At 37.7% G+C, this 21,836-nt stretch overlaps 1 protein-coding gene across 2 annotated transcripts; it reads left to right on the top strand.

Moving 5' to 3' along the window:
- Window positions 1–12,826: 12,826 nt before the first annotated feature.
- Window positions 12,827–21,526, top strand: LOC108977135. Of its 2 annotated transcripts, none has more exons than XM_018946704.1 (10): window positions 12,827–12,914; window positions 13,008–13,362; window positions 13,495–14,718; window positions 15,243–15,456; window positions 15,576–15,963; window positions 16,107–16,409; window positions 16,479–16,931; window positions 16,993–17,190; window positions 17,246–18,072; window positions 18,141–21,526. In XM_018946704.1, exons 1-10 carry the CDS (start codon window positions 12,829–12,831, stop codon window positions 18,401–18,403), a joined length of 4,311 nt encoding a protein of 1,436 aa, XP_018802249.1. In that variant the 5' UTR covers window positions 12,827–12,828; the 3' UTR covers window positions 18,404–21,526. The 2 variants fall into 2 exon arrangements, with proteins under 2 accessions (XP_018802249.1, XP_018802248.1); XM_018946703.1 differs by having other exon boundaries at window positions 12,829–12,914; window positions 16,476–16,931.
- Window positions 21,527–21,836: the final 310 nt, after the last annotated feature.

The following is a 21,836-nucleotide window of genomic DNA, read 5'->3' as shown; positions in this document are numbered from 1 at the left end:
TGCCTTATAGAAAGATTTTTTAATATAATATATTTGAACAATTAATTAACTTTTGTTTTTTCTCGACAAACCGGAGACCAATTATCTGAAACCGATATTTTTTAATTTAAAATAAGCTTCGATCACGCAGATTCTCTACTAATAAGGCAAATTTTTTGTCGAATTTATTTTAGATGACTTAGCTAATTTCTTTTAAATTACTATTTTTTTATTTCTGTCAAGTCAGATCAAATCGAAACTTTATAAAATTATATTGTATATTTATTGATGTTATATTTTTACTTTTTATTTTATTTTTATAAAACAGTATAGTTTACCTGCACTTTCCTTAGAATAAGATAATTTGGGAGTGTGGCGTTTGTTGGCATACAGTTAGTCCATTTAATTTTTCACTTAAGGCCCGTTCTATTCAAATATATATTTCTAGTCTTATAAGTGTTTTAAAATAAAATTTTTCATAAAATTATGTTGATATATATTTTTACAATTCAAAACATTGTTTTGGCCTGATACTCAGAATCCACCTTCATATACTAAACCTTTCTTGGATAAGCTTAATAGATCTGTTTCGCCAGATATCGGTTTAAAAAGTTTTCGTTAACTTAGCTCACCTCCAATTGACACGAAATAATAGTAATTAATTGAAGAACCCAGTTTTTAACCTGCCCGCTTCAATAACATTTTCTAGACATCAATTTCAATTCATTCACACTTGAACTCGGATTTTCAATTAGTTTTCGAATGGGCGCGTTAATGAGAAAGACATGGGGGTTGCTTTTTTGCTTACTCGGTTGCTTTTTTAAATCCGTTATTATCAAAATTTATTGCATTCCTTAAGCTGGCTATTAAAAACACCGTTAACGTTGCAAACTCATCGTCTACAACTAATTTAATTTAATATGCAACTAAGGTCGCTTGCATATAGAGCGAGACCTTCACAATGCGCTTGCGCCAAACCAAAACCGTTGTTTAGATAGGAAAAATTGTAAATACAAGGCAGGAGCGGATTTCAGGTACTGTTTCTATATATAAATACATAACAATGTGCTTTTAATAAATAGTACATATAAAAAATATTCTAAACTATATATAAAATTTTTTTGTTCTCTTTTTTAATTTAGACCTTAGTTTTTGTACATTCTTACAAAACTGTTTGGATTGAAAATTGTAAAACCATAAATATCTATATGTATGTATATCTATCGAGGCTGTTGTTGCGTTGTCATTGGGGGTGTTTTTTTACGTGGCGAGTCCCAAATCCAGCGCACAACCCTATACAGGGAATGTTTCGCCTTCTCACTTAAGCTCGCCTTCAAACGGATGTTCTTAGGCTACCCAGAGGATACTTGCTCAAGGACCGAAAGTCGTGAGCTGCTTGAGTCATATGTAAAAGAATCGTTTCTGGCCACTCCCAAGTGAATGGCGATCAGAAAACTTTCCTCACTTGAGTGAACTTCTACACATGACTCCATCCATCGGCTATAATCGCGTAAGCGGTGTCTACGCCAATCAAGAAGAAGAAGATGTATATCTACCAATCTATGAGTATTCTGTTAACAAGTGTAATATTGGATATCTCTTCGAGAATTGCTGTGAATTATTTATGTATATTATATTTTTCTAAATTTGTTTTGGGGAAGTTATTGGAGATATTCTATTCCGTTTCGATTCTGTTTTGTCGTTTAACTTCTTCACTTTTTTGTCAGCTTACCTTGCCGTTGTTGCCTAAAAGCATACTTTCAAATCATTTGAATGGCATTAAGAGCATTTACTCACGAATGAAGGGTTCACTGAAAGAGGTTGATGGAGGAGTGTTGATGTTAAATTCTGAAATTCACTGCTACACAAGACTCTCTAGAAATAAAAGATTTACAATTTTTTTAACTTTCTATATACTTCTTGTACGTGGACTTTTTAACGATTTCAAAACTTAAATTTCACGAATTTCAGTATTCATTTGATTTCAAGGAATGCGCATTTTAGCGCCCCACATTTTGGTGGGCCTCGATTGCCACATTTAGTTCGTGAAAATGTGCGCGTGCTCATGCGAGAGAATGCACACAAATGTAGGAAAATGTGGCGCTCCAACACAGGGGTTGCGGATGTCAATAGTCGCCGAATCAGTTGCTTGGTACATCTCAAACGTTGCGGACGCATTTCCGGTTAACGGAACACAACGGCACGTACGGTTATATATCACACACAATTGACAAACCAGAGTCACAAGTATACATATAAAGTCACCCAGCGTTACAGGACGAAGGCGGGAGGTGGATACATTGAAACGAAAAAACTCGCATCCATTGTCGGGCTAGTTGGCGGCTGGCCATCGTCGCGGCTATTATGTATATTTTCACGCTTTTTAATTGACTTATTTTATAAACAATTTCCATTTTATTTGCGAAATACGGGCGAGAAGAGAAACGGCGGGCGAGTGTGTCTTAATTTGCGAAAAACATGAACGAGCGCCAGTGAATTGTATTACAATAATATGAATGTGCTATACCGTTAGATAGAAATCGGCTGGAAAATTTAGAAAACCGCCGAAGAGACGTTAACGTATTTTTTTCTCGTGTGGCTAGACGCCATTTACAGGGTATAAGTCCATTGGCTGCTGGATGAGAACGGAAACGGCAGAGGGGGTGCGTGGGGGCAGCTGGTGAAAACGGTAAAGTTGAAAGATTGCGGAATAGTGTAAAATTCGTGTAACATCGCATAGCATATAAAGAAATGCAGTCGAAGTGGTGTGCCAGAGTGCCGTGAGTATTTACGGAAGGCAAAAATAAAGAAAACAAAATCAAATCAAATTAGTGGTAAAAATGCAACTTAAGCAGCAATAGTTTGTAAAGCAAAAATAATATTTAAAAGGAAATTAATACAGCAATTCGCGAAAATGTGTTTTGGAAAAGAAGTTCAGCAAAATATCGTATACAAATCTTAAAATTATTATTTATGAGTTTGTATTGATTTGCGCACGTGTGCGTTGACAATCATAAGTGTGTGTACTTGAGTGTGTAGGTGAATGCGAAAAATTGATACAATACAGAAAATTCCGACAGAATTGAAAATTTCTGTCGAGAATACGAAAATTTCACTCCATGCAACTACAATAACAACAAGAAGCCAACCGACACCACCGCTATCATTGCCAACAGAGTCAAATAATTACAACAATAATAACGAGACTAACTACAGCAGCAAGCAGCAACATTAAAGCACCACAAACAATTACAACAACAAAGCAGGAGTAGTAGCAGCAACAACTAACCACCAACAACGACCCACCCTTGTTGCATACTCAGTCACTCATAATCACAGCCAGTCTACACCGCCACCACCACCGACAACGTCTTTTGCTTGAACGCGTCCACCAACAAACAGTCACGCACCCACACCCGCAACCGCCCGCCACCTCATTGCCGCAGGGATATAGCGCGCATCCTGCAAGCATCCTGCGTGTGTGCCAACAAACAGTCAATCAACGTAAGCAACCCACCCCCCACCAACAACGCAGTCGAACCGAACAGACAAGCCGGCACTCGAGGCTCACGTATATGCCACATACAACGTTGAACACGCTCTCTTTCTCTCTGGCGTTCGAGTGCGCCAGCACTCTCAATTGCCGACTGTAAACAACAAAAAGCGCTGATGAATTCAGCATTCTAGTGCAGTCGCAACAAAAATAAACAACCAAATTGTGGGAAACATTTTTTGCACGCCAAACGGTAAACAAACAGTACACCGACAGCTTAGAAGTTGCACACAACGTCGAGAAAGCCGAGCGGGATATAAGGTGCAGCGGGAAGCGGGCGCAAGTGGACTGACGAAGCAGCATCTGCAACGGCAACTATTAAAGTTATTGCTTTTGTTTTTGTATTTGATTATCTTGTTGTTGTTGTTATTATTGCCCACATTTCCGCTTTGTCACTGAAACAATAAGCCGAAGGATATGAAGGATATACTGGCGGCACTGATGATGATGACGCTGCTGCGTTGGCAGTTGCAGGATTCGCAAAGAATAAGGTAAATGATGCCGCATTCCGGCACAGCATAATATCGTACAAAAGCAAACAACACATGCACACAAATATAACGTGGGTTAGTATGAATACAAACACACCAACAACGAGCATATACGATTATACATCTACATTTGTGTCTGTGTTTGTATTGGCACACAAATGTTCTGTGTTCCCCTTACCCTTCCGCTTCGCTTTACTGCCTCTGTAACCATATGCATATATGTACATAAATGCACACATACATATGTATATGGCGATAGTATACTAAAGCATTCGTGTAACTACTATTCCTCATGCGTTGTGGGAGCGGGGCGGGCGGCTCTTTTTGCGATGTACACTTTCGTGGCACTGCAGGCGCCCATTTAGTGGGTCGTTAAGGGAGGGGCTCAGCTGCATAACCAAGCGGCATGGTGTGCCGTGACATGCCAGCTCTTGCATTGAATTTTTCTTATCAGCATAAAATGCTCCCTAGAGGCTTTTCAGCTTTTCTGCTTTTCAGCTACAACATTAGCCATGACAACAATAACAACAGCGACAACAACATTTTAGAGTTGTCTGTATTTAGTGTAAATTCGCTATGAAACGCTCGCCTATCACACACTTGCAGGCTCACATTGTATCCTTTTGTGAACACCGCCCGCTCCTTCCGACCCGCCACGCCACGCATCGCTCGCATTTCAGTGAACTTCAGCTTGTACTTTCCTATTCGTACATTAATTTGAAATTTCGCCTACACAAATAGTACAAATAGTAAATAAAAATCTGAAACCTCTTAAATCCGAAGCGTGTAGCGTAGCATATTTCTAAGATTTCATTCTGTCTTTCTGTCTTTCTGCCTTTCTATTTTTCTTGTTTTATTTCTTCAATTTTATGAGGTTGTAGTGCCATTTCGTGGATGATCTCTTGCTTGGTTGATGATTATGCCGGGATTTGAATGGCAACGAATAATGATGGCAAACAATTGCAAATGTGTCCCAATAGTGTAATCTAAGCCCACCCAAAAGTCGATGATAGTTGGTCGGTGCACTGCTATGCAAATATAAGAGTACAACACTTAAAGGAATTCATCTTTAAGAATCGTTGGGTGCACACTTCAAAGAGGCAATAAATTCAATATTATTGGAGAGTATCGAAATGATTTTCCAAAAATTTTTTTATATAATACAGATTTGAAACAAACAAGAAAAAACGCCAACTTCGGTTGCACCGAAGCTGTAATATCGTTCACAAACACAAAGGTTCCGCACAAGAGCTTGATTTTAATCGGTCATTTTATATATGTTGACTCCTTCAATCAGATTGAAGAACCCTCAGATTGAAGAGAACCCTCAACCTTTGGGGTTTTTTTTTTGCTGCGAATTCTAAGATTGGTGTTCAGTTTTTCAATTCATCTATTCCCATGAAGTTAAAAACTGGTAGGACTCTGTATCAAGACTCAGACAACAGCTTTCTGATAATCCAACAAAGTAGCTTTTTATTTAGTTTCAATCAACCAAATTTAACTTTTCAGTTCTAAAACAGCAGCTATAGTATATGGATTTCAACATGTCATCATAACTACATACAAGGTGCATTAAAAAGTAAACAGGACTTAAAAAAAAAACAGAACAAATGGTTTTTTCGGCAAAATCAATTTATTTTATTCAAAATAATCCTCCTGCTTCAATATAGCCTTTTGCACGGTCCAAAAGCATGTCGAACAAGTGTTTTATCTCGTTGGCCGGTATGGCCGCCAGTATGCCGGTGCAAGCCTTTTGAATGACCTGAATGTCTGCATAACGCTTTCCTTTCATGGGCACATGCTTTTTTCCGAAATGGTTAATATTAAAATGTGATTTTTGCTCAAATAATTGGTCACAATGATGTCCTGCGACAGATGGGTTCTAAGCAATTTTTAGGGGACAGTCAATTTGTGCGAAACAAACCGTGCACACACCTTTCGTAAGCCAAAATGTTCGGTCAACATGTGATAAAACGATGATTTGAAGATGTTCAATTTCATTTCCATGAATTTCAATCATGATTTCGGCTGATTTTGATGAATTCGCACACAGTTTCGATAGGATTTCCGGTGATCATGGATTCTGATTGGCCCACATGTTGTTCGTCATTTATGTCCTCACAACCACTTTGGAAATTTTGAAAACACTCGTGCGCTCTGCTACGGGATTGGCAATTATCACCATAAACTTGTTTCATCAACTAAAAGGTTTCGATAAAAGTTTTACCAACTTTAAAACTAAATTAAATGTACCACAAACATCCTGACACTTAAAACGCAATAACTTCACTTCCAAACAATGAAATCTCATGAAATTCGCACAGAACAATCGATAAAGATAGAAGATTCTAATGCACTAGTCGACATATAGATGGCGCCACCAGAGGGCGCTAGATTCAAAAGTCCTATTAACTTTGGAATGCACCTTGTATATATGAAGTATATTGAATTTAAATTCTGTTTACGCAATTCAAAATTTTTCTGAGAACAATAAAAAACGGTTACTTCGGTATAAGAATTCGGGAATTGTACCTTTCAATAAAGAATAACCAATGCTAAATTTCTTGAAGATACCTCCTTAAAAGATGTTTATTTTTCCATACAAGCATTTGTATTACTTTAGGTAACAAGCACTTTATTATGATCGCTAAGTTTATAAGGCGGCCATATGCTATAGTAATATGATCGGAACAAYTTTTTCGGAGATTGCACCATTATCTTAGACAATAATCCATTCCTTGTCAAAACAACATGACTTTATTTGATTGCTGTGATCTCCGCTTGGATATTGGTATCTAGTTTTACTGAATAAAACACAACCTCCCACTCAATTATTTAGTTAGGACCGCAGGATGCTAATATAGCTTTCACTCTGGCGTCTAAGTTTGGTTTCTAGGAAAGTTTTTTGTTTAAATTTTGCCTAAGTAGCTTACCTTATCTCCAGTGATACCATTCAATAATGGTGGCATGACTTCTGGAGTACTGTATTTCCTAGGGAACAATACTAGCCTTATATTGCTAGCATTTAAGTTTAGTCCGCATGATACGGCCCAACGGGACATTTAATATGGTTTGAGAGCGAAAATGTTCGGAAAAAAAAAATTCTCAGAATAGGTCACAACAGGTATCCCTTTCTTTTCTATACCTAAATGTAATTTATTCATTGTTATGATCCAGAAAAGTGGAGATAAGACACCTCTATGCGGTATACTTCTTTCAATAGATATGCACGTCTCTGAAAATCTCAACGTTATTTTTATTGATTGGCTCGTGAGAATCTGTTCAATTAATTTCCTTTAAAGCACGCATGCTCGAAACAGTCAGTTTTCCTGAGTTTAATTGCAGCGCCTCTTTAAGAAAGGTTGCTAAGACTGTTATGTAGTTTTAAGACTGCTGTAATTGAGCCGATAATAAAGCGTTTAGTCCGAGCAAAAACTTGAAACTTCTTATCGCTTAATGTACTTTGCTTTCTGAAACTATAACTACAGGAATGGAATCTATCCCTCCTTCACTGTGTTGTGTATGGTTTTCAGAGCTACCTGGGAAGTGCGCAGCGTATCCGTTAGTATGCCCTAAGACTCTATACTGGATACCATCCAGCTGAGATCTGGCTTATGAAGGTATCCAATGCTATGTACCGATCGGCCGTCATCGATTGGTCTCAACTTTGCACGCTTCCGCCGTATCCTCGATATCGTGGCAATAATTTTGTCAAGCATTCGTTTTTGTTTTCCTAATATGTTTTTTGATTGACCTTATGAGGTTGTAATATCTATCCCAATCTTTTTCGTCTTGGAACATTTTATCTAAATTAAACAGGTTCCTGAAATCCTTCTGTAGGGTTGGGGAGACCACCATGATTTGAGGTGATGTTGTTCTTCCTCTGCTGCATGTTTTCCGACAAGCCACCTCTAATGCTTGAATGCAAGATTCCGTGAATCGTTTAACGAGGATGTCAAGGAGGAGGATTTGTGTCTTCTAGCTTAAGGGATATTAATTTGCTGAAGATGGCGCCTAGGAGCCCCTCTCAGCATAAAGTTTTGAGAGTCTGTTTGCAAGCTTAGATCCATAGTATCTGGCTCGACTGCGCGAATCTCGCTTTCCGATGCCATTGGTGTCCGTTGTTCTTCTTACCTTAGTGCCACTCTTCGTCAACGGGTTCAATGGATTCCTTTGTAAAAAAATAACAAAATTTGCTTTGTGGTCCATTTGGTATTCACGCCAGGTTTTGTTATTGGGTCTTCGAAAGCTTGTACAAAATTAAATTCGGGGAAGTTGAAAAAAGTTAGAGCTGTTCAAAAATGAGTGAAAACAATGAAGACATTTGCTATATTTTTAAAAACTTTCTATAAAAAAGGGAAGAATGCCAAGCAAGCCACATGAAATTTGTGAAGTTTACAGAAACGAAGCTATATCAGTTCATGCAGCACACTCGCTTCCGTTCCGGAAATTTCGATTTACACTGATGGATTAATGTCGCTTGCGGAAAAGTGCCAAAAAGCGTTCGACGATGATAATGGTATATATTTGTTATTTATTCATTATGTAGTATAAATATAAAAAAAAAAAGTTGAAGTTTGATTAGAAATACGAAAAGATATAAGATATAATAAGGTCGGAAGCTGAAGCAATTTTTTTTTTTTTAGTTTTTTGCGTTGAGTTGGCGGCTCCTTTGGTTGAAAATAAGAACTTCGTGATAAAAATTCGCTTACAAACATCTACTGCTTAAATCATCTGAAATACTTACATATGTAGTTCTAACAATTCCTATAATGGCTCCCATTTTCATAACAAATAATATAGTTTTCATTTTTGTCTTGTCTGTCTAATAATAACGTATGTGGGCGATGTCGGATATCCCCACACCGTTATACGAACACTTATACGCACTTCAGCGCCTAATGCTCGGTAAGAGTATTACAAAACGCATGCGAGAGCTAACCCTACAATTTGATGCAGATTGAGCCAGTTTGACTCCAAGTTGGCTTGTTGGCCTGCCCAAGCACATAGTATGTTGGGTCCTAACTAGGACCCTTTACAGGCACATATTCATACGTACATATGCTGATATCCGCCTGTCGGCTACTTGATATGAAACGTTGACAGAACTAGAACAACTGGAAGTTATTGTTACGAACTCAAGTGAAAGAGTATGTGTAACGAAGTTAGTGAGGGCGTTAAACCAAATAACCATATATACATATGCACATAGGCACATTTACCCACCGCTCGCATGCTGATTCAAACAAATTGAAATTCATTTTAGCAAACTATGGTATTTGACGGCAAGTTTCGCATGTAAAACATTGATTGCGAAGGGCCCTACTGAGTTATCCGGAAGGTGGGAGAAATGTATTGCATAATTTAAAGTCATTTGAAAAATTGGGGCAAACAGGAAATTATACTTGAAAATGGGTGCAGAAGATCGTTTATTGTGAGGAAAATGTTATAGAAGTAACGAACAAAATTGAATGAGTTTTGAGTTAAAAAAAATATAGGTATAATTTTAGTCACGTTGTTCCGAATCGATTTAAATTTTGAATGATGGATGAAACAATTAGATAAGATAAAACATTAGTGTATCACTATTCTTAATATGCATACAGTAGTTTGATATATTTAATATTATTAAAGGTATTAGGGATATTGGGTTTATTGGATATTTTGGAGGACTGTAAGACATTCAATTATCAATAAATTCTTATATTCGGAGAAGTTTCAAAAGAGTTAGAGCTGTTCAAAAATGAGTGAAAATAATAAAGAATGCCACGCAAGCCACCAATGAAATTTGTGAATTTTGCGGTGACGAAGCTATATCAGTTCATGTACCACAACAATGGTTCGCTCGATTCCGTTCTGGAAATTTCGAAATTAGTCGATCAAAATTGTACATATTTGTTTATATATTTATTAGTATAAATATAAAGAAAATTTAAGTTGAAGTTTGATTAGAAATACCCAAGAAGTACTTTGATTGTATCCTAAACCGATTTTGTTTCGTGTGCAGGTGCAATGTCGTGTAACAAAATTACTTTGCCGTGTCTTCTGGCCCATTCTGGTCGTTTTTCGATTAATGCACTGTTCGAATTGATCATTTGTTGTCTGTAGCGTTTAGCATTAACAGTTACAAGCTCTTGGGGGATTTTCTTCATACCAATCGATGTTGATGAGTCTCCCAGATTAACCCGTGATTTTCTCCGTTTAGGATTTTTAAAATAAATACATTTTCCTTGCCAGTGACAATTCGATGCAGAACTGATTTCCATTCCATTTTCCACACCTTTGGTTCTTTCTCATAGCCTTCAAATAGTCTGAAATTGTTTGTTGTGCAGCATTTAACACGGCTGCCATTTGCTTTTGACTCAAAGTATCATCTTCATCCAATATTGCTTTATCATTAGTGTTTAGTATACGTTTGTCTTTCTGAAGTGCATAAAGTGCATTCGGCAATTTTTGCGATGAGTGAAATTATTCAACAAAGAACGAATTCTATTGAATTTTGTGCGCGGAATCAAATTTCTATTGCCGAAACGTTCAGAATGTTGGAAAAGGAAATTGTTTGTCGCGAGCAAGTGTTTTTGATTGTTACAATTATTCAAAGAGAGTGGAGAACTCGTTGACGACGAATCACGGCGGATCAACATCAACTGATGATTTACACGCCAATAAAATAAACAAACTGGTGCTTTAGAAACGACGATCAACAGTCAGAGATCTTAAGTATTGGCATCGTATGGTACAAAGGTGAAGCGGAGCAGAAGAAGAGTTTTCTTCGATTATCGAAGTGTTTTTCCCTCCGAATACCTTCCGACCGGCAAAACTTTTAGCAAGAAATACTATTTGAGTGTTATGAATTATGGGTCGACAATTCTTGGTTTTTGCACCACTATAATGCACCTTTGCATACTGTATTGATGCTTCGTCAGTTTTTCGCCAAATTTACAACCAACCACCGTATTCGCCTGATTTAACTCTGTGTGACTTCTGGCTATTCGGCAAATTCAAACGACCGCTCGGGGGAAACCTTTTTCAGTCAATTGAAGACATTAAACGTGAATCGCTACGCGCGTTGAAGACTGTTACAGAAATTTACTTTAGCAACTGTTTCGAGGACGTTGGTACAAGTGTGTTGGAGTCAAGGAGGAGGCTCTGAGAGCAACGCCATAGATTTTGATGAACAAATTAAAATTATGAACACAGTCTTACTGTTTGCTCATCGTAGTGTATGGTATATATATCCCCATATGATATACATTTTTTCCTGACAACATTTTTGTTGAAAAAATTGTCCCTTGGCTGGCCGCTTTCATTTACCAATAGCTAAAGTTATTATTTTTATTGGGCTGGAGGAAATTGCTAAAAGTTATGCATTGACTGGATACCAAGGTGGTGAGTTTGGTCAAAAAACAAAGAGTAAATATCTACAATTTTCTCGAGTTACCGGTAGAAGCGAGTGTTTTACAAAAATAACTCGACGAAACTTTTATTTTAATTGACATGAAATATATAGTAATTTCAGACAACTCAACTCAGATTTATTAGGTAATATGTATAAAAAATTATTATCGTCAAAGTGGACTCAATCGTGGAGAGAGGAACTCCACCAATTTCAATTTAAACATTTAATATAATATAACCACCTTACATCACTTCTAAAATTGTGAAGATGTGAAGTTGACTGTGGTTAACAATCACTTTTTCAGAGCAAATTACAAATAGTTGGCTCTATATATTACACTAATTTTATTTAAGTCGATTATTTTTCATTAGGTATTTTTTGAAGATTATCTCTTTCAAATGTTGGCCGCGGCTACGTCTCAGAGGGTCCATCCGTTGAGTCTAATTTTCGATGACTCGTTTGATTGACAAGCATGATGTTTTGTTCCAAGGTCTGAATCGAAGCCGCATAGACTTAAGACTTTACATACCCTCACAGGAAATAGTATAACGGTATGATGTGAAACGTCAAATTATCTGCTTACGGAAGTTTTCTCTCAAGTGCATTGATTCATGCGATATGTGGGAATTGGCGCCATCTAGTTGAAATCAAATGTCACCGTGATCAATACAGGCATCAATTAGTCGGTTATCATGGAATTTCCATATACATCATTTTTGAAGATATATGGATCGGCCCACAAACCACTCCAAATCGTTGTTACTTCAGGATGAAATGACAGCTATTGAATCTCTTCAGGTTGCTCTTTGTACCAAATGCAGACTGTTAGCTTGTTTCCATACCCATTTAGCCGGAAATGGACCTCATCGCTGCACAAAATTTGGCGGACATTTTTAGAACTTTTCGAGAGTCGATAGAGCGAACCGATGTCGCTTGGAAAGGTCGAGATCTCCGAATCAATTCTACACTGTATTCGTGTACACTCTTTGTTACTCCTGCTATACAGCTTGATACGACTCAGGCGTGATCTGTTAAAAAAAGCTATTGGAAAGAGTACCTCTACTTAAATCACCCGTTATATCATTTAAAAGTTTTTTAGAGCTAATAATTATTCCTTAATGTTAGATATCCAGATTCCCATTGTAGTAATAATAGTCGTAATTTGTTTCATTTGAATAATATTTACTATTATAAAATATAATTTAACGTTACTTTTTTCTTTTCTAGTTTCTTGGTGAAATGTTTGACGAAATCCGTCCATTGTTTTCAACATATACAGGATTAAAACCGAAATGATATACAATTAAGCAATGCTGAAGTCAATACTTAAATAATAAGTCATAAGTATTATTATAAATAAATATAAAAGCATTAAAACTCAAACGGCAACTAAATTTTCGGACACGATGTTCGGCTCGAAATTACGCTCATGGATGGAAAACCACATTGGGCGCCCGCGTAAGAAGGGCGCCAAAAATAAAACTACAAACAGGTAAAATAAAACTGAAATACCAAGTTTGGATTTGTGAGCAGTATCCGCATTAGTCTTTTATTCTTTGCTTATTTTTCCGCATTTTCCTTTTAGCAATACTGTTAGTGCCGCCACTGCCGCGGGCTGCAGTCATGAGGCATATCATCATCACGTTGGCAGCATCAAAAAGATTTCCAGCAACAATTCGAGCGCAATTTTTACGCTTCATCACGCGCGCAGTAACGGCGCGTCTTCCACGTCACCATCAATCACTGCCAACTCGTCCGCATCCGCGGCGCCGACAATGACGACAGTAATGGTTTCGCCCAGCACGACGTCCTCATTCGGTGCTAATCATCACAATGGTGGAGGTGGCGGTGGCGGCTGTGGCAGTGGTAGCGGAAGCGGTTGCGGCAGTGTCATTGCTAGTCCGGTCAGACGTCGTGAAGTCTCGCCTATTCAAGGCCATGTAAGTTCACTGCGGAAATTTTAATGTATAGTTGGCCACTTAAATCGTCATAGGGATGATTGGCTATTTAGGTCTGGGTCGAGTTCTTTGTGTGTTTCAACTAATTTTTCTTTTCGTTTTGGTCTCCGTTAGACGCAGAGTCGTTACGGTTGGCAGTCACCGGATCAAGAGACAATCACTTCACCGAAATCCGACAATTTCCTATATGCGCCACAACATCGCATACGCAGCCAATCGCATCACACAAATTACCATCACCATCAACAGCAGCAACATCAGGAACAACCTCCTTATACAGTGCCAAACAGTAAGGATAATTCAAGTGATGATCGGTCATTGCGAGCAAGGTCATTCACACAATCGTACGGTCACCATATACCATCACAACAGCAGCAACCCTCACAGCTGCCGCAGAATACAGTACAACATCCCGCCGATTGCTCTTCGTCATCAATTTCGTCGCTGTCGTGGTCCACTGGCTCTAAAGAGCCTTCCATGAACTCAAGTGGCAACAACAACAGCAATAGTAAAACTGTTCAGAACAATTGCAATAATAATAGTACGTTTACAAAACCTCTCCCTACACCCGAGGAACAAGATAACAGTACCACAGATTTGCGACATTTCGAAGAGGAGGATCCAAATACCGTTCACTATGAGGAGATCCGCACTATTTTACGTCATCCCGATCTTTGTAGTTCTAATTACAATGGCAACAACAATAGCAATAATCCTTTCTTCATACACGAACGCCCCAAATCCGAGCAGCTCACCTCGTTTACCCCTGCACGTTCACTCTACGCGGACAGGCGTTCGCAGGATGACGCATCCACGCGCTACGGACGTCTCTTGCCGTCGAAGATTCAAAGCTGCAGCAACTCGAATGATAGTTTGAATGCGAATGGCTCGATGACGTATGTAAGAAGTGGTAGCGCTGAATATATATCGCAACACTTTCAAAATTCGGCTAATGGATATGTGTGCAGTACATCGGGCGAGTTTTCTTCGAGTCATCAGTCTGGTAATTTGAACAATTTAGCAGCCATACACTGTCAGCGCTCACGATTGCGTGGCGGTCGGTTTGGCAATGGACACGTTCTAAACGGCACACAGCCAGGAGGAAGTGTGGCTGGCGTACCGCTCCATAGTCTCTCATCGCCAGAAAGTGCTTACTCTACTGGCTATTCCACCGACGGCACTTCGCCAGGCGGAATTTACACGCCACCGGAATACTATATTAATATGCGTACCGGCACGCATTACTTTCCGAAGAGCATAAACTCGCTGGCAATCGAGGCGCAGCGGTACAAGTTTGGTCTAAATAAAATAGAAGAAATGTCCCCCATAGATCCTATGGTAAGCTGAAGGCCTTTGAATTAGAATATCTAGTTTTAGAGTAATGAATTAAAAATTTGCGTGTTAATTTATCGATAATAAGTAGGTAAACCTTTGTCTCCTCTTTAAAGTTTAAGTAATTGAGAAGTTAAACTGACGAAATCATTGAAATATTTATATCGTCAAATCTAACAGCCTAAGTAATAAAATTTTTCCTAACTGGGAGCCCAGAATACAGCCTTAAGCCTTGTTAAATATTTTGATGGATAGCGTTTGGTTTTATAGTAAATACGCTATGTTTTCCCTTAGATTAACATAATATACCATATTTTACTTTTAAAATAGATATTTTATTTTATAATAATAAGGGTTAGTACAATGGCATATGGATACATCACTAATTCTCCACATACCTCTTTTTATCCCTTGGTTTTAAGAACAAATCTCACATCTTCAACCTCAGTTAATGTTAACTTTATAGAAATATACATACATAAAGAATTATTCAAATTAATTGTTCCCATATTATTTGCATCGTTGTTTAGCCAAAGACTTCATTCGCCAATGCTTCCAGTCTATACAAGCGCGCCGATTCGTATGATAAGGGCCAAGGTTGCAGCAACAACAACGGCACGCATCATGAACCGTTCATACCACTAGATGCCCCACATGCCATCCAACATCCTGAAAGTGTTGGACGACATAGTCCCTTACCGTTGCGTAACACTATTGTTTTGCCCACCTTGAAGGGTTTTGAATGTAAGTCCTATTCAGTATACCATAAAAGTATAAACAAAATCATTGACTTCGCTGATCAATATCATAACTAAATGTCATTGTCACGTTTCGAATTGCTCGTTTTCTCTTCAATCGCACAGCACCCTCCCCCAGACAACGTTGTCGCATACGTACGAATCCGTGGTATCTCACAACGGAAGCAAATGCACCAGCGGCAGGCAGTGTAAGCGTACAGAATGTATTAGCATTTTTGCCACCACAGCCACCAACGCAACCGCCGCCAACAGCGATGTCAACAACATCTGACACGTCGACGATTTCCTCGTCAGCGCACTCAACGAGGCTGCCTGAGGCTGTCGGCACGCCTCTGCGCCATCAGAAACTGGGTAAGATGACGACAAGTGGAAGTTCAGGAGGTGGGCGAAGGGAACTTGATGCCGTAAGCACATCGTCATCTGGAAAAAGATCCAGTAATGCAACAACGGATGGACGCCGGGTAGTGCAACACATCCAACAGACAAGTGACATGTAAGTGGTCGAGTAGAACGCAGAAAGCGCAATCGAATACTTCGTCATAATGCGCTTTAAGCCGAACGAGTGTAGTTTCTCGACAAGAAGAAAAGAGCAAAGGTGGCCACAGTTAAACCGCTTAATTTTTATCTGCTTTGCAGGAACAATGCTGGCAAGGTGTCTGCAGGGTATGAGTCGACAGAGAGCTCTTCGTCTTTGACTGAAGTGGAAAATATGCAGAGGAACTACACACCCAACACTGTGCGTCGTAAGCGTGCAGAACAATTACAGATGAAGGTAGGCCAACCTCTAGCTGCCGTGCTGGCGACTGTGTGCGTTATAAGTGATGAGCGGGCTGGAAGCAACAGGGAGCCGATATTAAGTGATGATGATGCCACGCTGAACGAAATGATGGGAAAATTTGATGAGAGTTACGTGTATGAGAAGGAGACTGATATACTCAGGTGAGTAGCAACTTATATTAATTGGCAATACAAGGTTAATGAGTACTTAAATTGAACATTTTGCAGCAGTGATTCTGACCAAACGGATTGTGCCTCCGACTTAGACACCGGACAGGATGCTGGAGATGAATGTGATACTGACGAGCTGCTCGATATAGACTTCATTGATACCTCATCTATGCAGGAGGTTTCTGAGCGTAGAGGCTCAGACTGCAACTTGGGCAGTTGTTATTACTACAACCAGAGTCCAAAGGCGGTGCACCAGCACAGTGGAAAACGCGCATCCGTTCGCTCGCGCAGAAGTTCAAGAAGTTTGAAAAATGGCCCAGAAGAAAGCCATGCAGTCATGGCTACTGGAATTAGTTCACAGCGACGACGTAAGCGCTTTCTCAAGACACGCAAGAAGAGTGCTGAAAATCGTAACGAACAACCGAATTCGCCACACAAATCTCGAAAGTCACGCAGTGTAGGTGGTACGCCGGTGTGCGTGCGCCGACAAAGACATATCACAGCGAAGAATAGGTAAATATACCAAATTTGGAAAAGAGAAGGTCGACTTCAATAATTTATGATATGCTTTTAGGATTTATGAGACTTCGCCGCTTACAAATAGATCCAGCTCACTGGTGTTTACAGACGTACGAGATACTAAACGTTTCATGACAATCGCAGAGAGTGAACGGGCTTTGTTGAAAGCGGATTTGGAGGCAGATGTTAAGTACAGACAACTCATACAGGAAGCTGAATCCCTACTAGTCTCCATGAAAAACAGTATGCAAAGGTAAGTAGTAATTTGCAACAAGTAAAATATTTAATTAACTTTTCATACATTCCAGCATACCACGTGACACACCCGTCTCAAGTCCACGACGAGTCAATCCTCTGGCCAACAAGCGAGTAGAAATGTTAAAGAACTGTGAAACAGAAACGCGCCGCGAACAGCTTAAGCAAGCGCAGCAACGATCTTTGGATGCTATCCATTTAGAAAAGCAACAGAAACAGCAACAACAAGAGTTGGCGGCCGCTATAAATCGACGTATAGACCTACTGCGACATGCACCTGCGTCAGCACCTAATAGTCCACGGTTCAGTCGCTGCAGCCCAAGGAAAACCCACATAACGAATTTCATCAATCAAAATGTGCCACCAGAAGTACCGGCGCGCAAATCGGTGGAAGCATCAAAACCTCCACAGTCCCCACAACTACAACTAAATGGCCGACTAATGTCACAGAGCACAAAATCCATAACCATACAAGAACGCAGATTCCGTAGTCAATCACTAGTGTCTCGACACAAGTGTGGTGCTTATTTACGTCGTAATCAGAACTTCGATAGTGACTCTGATTCCGAGTTTCAAAACAAAGATTATGACGAAAATCAACTAAGAAATGACGATTACAAAGATCAACCGAACAAAATATCCGATGTGGATGCTGTAAACCATAATTACTTGCCAGAGTTCGCACGACTTTCACGCTATGATGAAGCAGATTTGTCTAACCACAATGTGACCAATTTGAAGTTAAAATCAGACAATTCAGCTGCTGATTGGCAGACGCGAATAATGCAAGCTTGTCCACAGAGCGAGCCGCTGAAGAGAAAGGTTTACAGCGGCAGCTCGACATTTGACCGCATCAAAAAAAGTTTCGATTTGGAGGCGGGTGAGCGCTTTGATAATTAAGTACAAGTTTTTATTTTCGAAAAAAACTAATAATAATCGTTATTTTAGAAATCCCAAAACAAGCAATGTTGGCAAAAATACATAATTTGAGGCGTCGGGAGCGTCAAAGCTCGAATCCACGTTTAAACACACACATAAGCAGTCACGACTTGTATCTAGCAGTGGGAGAATATTGTAACGGTGATAGCGAATTTGCAGCCACGAACGGTGATGAGGTTAATAAAAAGCAAATGATCCTCAGCACAATTGCAGATCTGAAACGTAGTCTTGAGTCACAGAGCGTCGAGCTAAATGGACTCAATGAGGATTAATGATAAAAACAAAAATTATGTGTAGAAGAGTAAATGTGAGTTCTGGACTGTTTTGATTATAGGGACTCACAAGTAGTACATAAAATCCTAATCCTACCGTACTAGTTCAGCCTTGCAATATTGTCCAACCAGCGAAAGGATTTAAGGAATTATCCCAAAATACTACAGACCTTTGAGAAAAACACTAAATTTTATTTTTATTTTAATTTTATTTTTTTGAACTCAAAATAACTACGTTGTTATTTATTCTATTCAAAATAGTAATTTTATATAACTTTTCCCCAATGTATTACGATGCGATTGCAAGCCTTGGTTGAATAGAGTTTCTCTCTACATACAATCTGAACATTGGTTAACTCTCTATTAAAACCAAAATCAGAAAAATATTGTATTTGCGAAGGACGCTCCACAAATAAAACCAACTCGAGCAATTGTTTTCTGAATGAAAAGTCGTTTCATAACATTTATAACCTGCTCAAATTGGAGAAAACTTCAGAAATCTACAACCTTAAGTTTTGTAAGAGAACATTATATTTGAAATGATCTTTTCTGTCATGGCTCGTACAGGTTTTGTAATTTTTATAAATTTGTAAACGTAAAATCAGTTTTTGAGTTTCAACGCACCCCAAAATAGGTAATAATTATTTAATTACCAAATTTTCGGCTATTTTAGAAGCTGTGTTTCAAATGTTTGTCAAAAGGCAATATTTCGAAGCCCATCAGAATGTAATTGCAAACTAAGAGAGTGTAGTTTTAACCAAAATTATTGGGTTTTCTGCCTAAATCCATTCATACAGTATTATTTATCTTTAAGCTTTTTAATTAAACACTCACACAACCCGCCCTATTACTGTATCACCTTTTAGATTTTATTTATTGACTCTACTTTGATTTGACACTGACTATCTATGTATTTATACTTATATGTATATACGATGAATATATACTGGTACATTCATGTAACGTGTAAACGTAGCTATATACAGTATCTACATAGGTATGTGTATATACGTTAATTAAATGTCATTGACTTATAATAACGTTAAAAACATTGTAATTATGCAATTATTAAGTAGTAACAGGGAACGAATCGATAATACAATTGATAATTATGGTAAATTTGTATAAATGGTGTCATCAGCCGTTCAGAATATTTCTTATTGACAGGAAATAACATACATACATACACCCGCGGTTGAAGGTTACTCATACGACATGTCGAAAGAAAAAATCTAAACACAGCGTAAGAAATATACATAAAAACTACCATTAAACAAGTATTACAATTAAAATGCTGTTACTAAATATTGATATGAATATGCCCAGCGTAAAGTAAGCCGTAAGATAGATTAAAAAATCTCTATTTATGATTATATGAAAGCGAAAAACAATAAGTAAAGTATAATTGAAGGACTGAAATAATTGCACATTGCTATTTACCACATAATTGACGAACACTATATCTATCTATGCATAAACATGGCAGCGTTAATATAGAAATTCGTGAAGATATAACTATATGTAGACAATTATGCTGGTATATGTCAGATAAATCTTAAGCGGGAACATATTTTGCATTTTTTGTAAGCCTCGAAAACATTATGATTGTACTCGAACGTATGGATGTAGTAGCTATAATAATATTATTTATCGCAGAACTGAGCAGACCATATTTAACATATATATGTATGTATACAATTGTTCACTGCCAAAACGTGAAGAGCGTGAGTTTACGCGTATGCATATATGTATGTATATATATAGTATGTTCATAGGTACTAAGAAAGGTGTTTGCCGCTTTATTTTTTAATGAATATTGGTTAAATATAAATTAATTAATATGGGTAAAGAGGTCCTAAGTGCTAATTTGTATGTATTCGAAGATATGTGAGTGATCCTTCCGCATTAACTTCATGCAAGTGTCCTGTTTATGCAATTTTGTTGGTGATCAAAACAGAACAATTAATAAACAGAGCTCAAAAAATAAATAATAGTCGCAACAGTAAATAAGTTCTAAATTTTCTGAAACTTTTCACTTCAATCAATTGATTCTAAGTCTATTCAGCAATATATATTAGCTACTGAAGAGCAATTAGCGCTCTTCACAATTTAAACAGAAAGCAAACTAGGGAAATGAAGAGTACAATGTGTTATTTGTTAACGCTGAGAACCTGACAGTTTCTGTAAAAATAAATGTCAATTTGACAGATAAAGATAAAGGGTGATTTGAAAAGTTACGTTTTCTTGTATATGGCAAAAACACAAAAAATATGAAAGACTCAATTAAAAATTTTGTGGCATCGGTGATGTTGAAATTTCAACTGAAGTAAAGTTGCGTTGCAAGTAAATACAACTCTAGGATTGGTTTATTGAATGAAAAGATATTTTCATAACTTCTATAAACTTCTCGAAATTGGAGAAAACCTCAGAAACCTACAACGTTAAGCTTTCTCAGACAACAATATGTATGTCTAAAGTGTTCTTATCTGTCAATATTCTTACTGGTTTTGTAATTTTGCAAATCTCTAAACGTGAGACTAGTTTTTGAGCTTCAAAACAACCCAAGATCGGAGCTGCCACAATATCATATCATATACATACGTGTAGGGTACCACGTCTAGAAAAATTGTCATGTGATTTACATTTCGATAGTCTTGCTTATTATGATTTTAACTAAATTAAACTACAGAAAAATGCACTATCTTAAAAATATTCTAGAAATTATGTATTCTCAACATTGATGAAAAAGCAATAAACTAGTACATAAACTGGCAGGATTATTACGGTACTATTCTACTGCATTTAATACATATGCACTTAAGCAGAAATCGGAAAGAGTGCTCTAAATTTGTGTTAAAATATACATATTTTTATACAAATGCAATTGACTTCCTGATTTCCAGAGTATGATTGACTATGCAATTTGTAAGTGAGTAAAGACTTAATTACATAAGTTCCGACTTGTCTACTCGTATAATTTAATCAGATTACAGCGACCTTCCGACGATATACAAAGTTCATATTAGGCTTTACCTAGGCACACGTGATATGTGAAACAAAACTAGAATAAAATAAAATATGGCATATCCATACTTTGCATTCACACACAATTTACAAATATTTACTTACACAAGCTTTCATATGTTATACTTAATAAATATATATTACACTTAAAGGTTATTTAAAATTGTAATTCTTTAAAAATGTAAATACAGTATTCATATGACCTTTTTGAAGCATATTAACGGTAAAAGTAATATTTCGAAACTTTTCTAGAGGTTTTAAGCACATTTAATTATGGAGGCATTCCCTTTTAATTTGCAAGGAAAGTAAAGTGCCATGACGACTTGGCTTTATACGCAGAAATCAAATTTACTACAAATTATGTGAAAGTCAATAAATGTAAGAGTAATTTATATCAATTGTGCAATTA

This window comes from Bactrocera latifrons, unplaced genomic scaffold (genome assembly GCF_001853355.1).
Source record: "Bactrocera latifrons isolate USDA-ARS-PBARC rearing strain unplaced genomic scaffold, ASM185335v1 scaffold_84, whole genome shotgun sequence".
Lineage (NCBI taxonomy): Eukaryota > Metazoa > Arthropoda > Insecta > Diptera > Tephritidae > Bactrocera > Bactrocera latifrons.
Note: the sequence above shows the minus strand (reverse complement) of the source record. Positions and strands in the feature narration are given on the sequence as shown.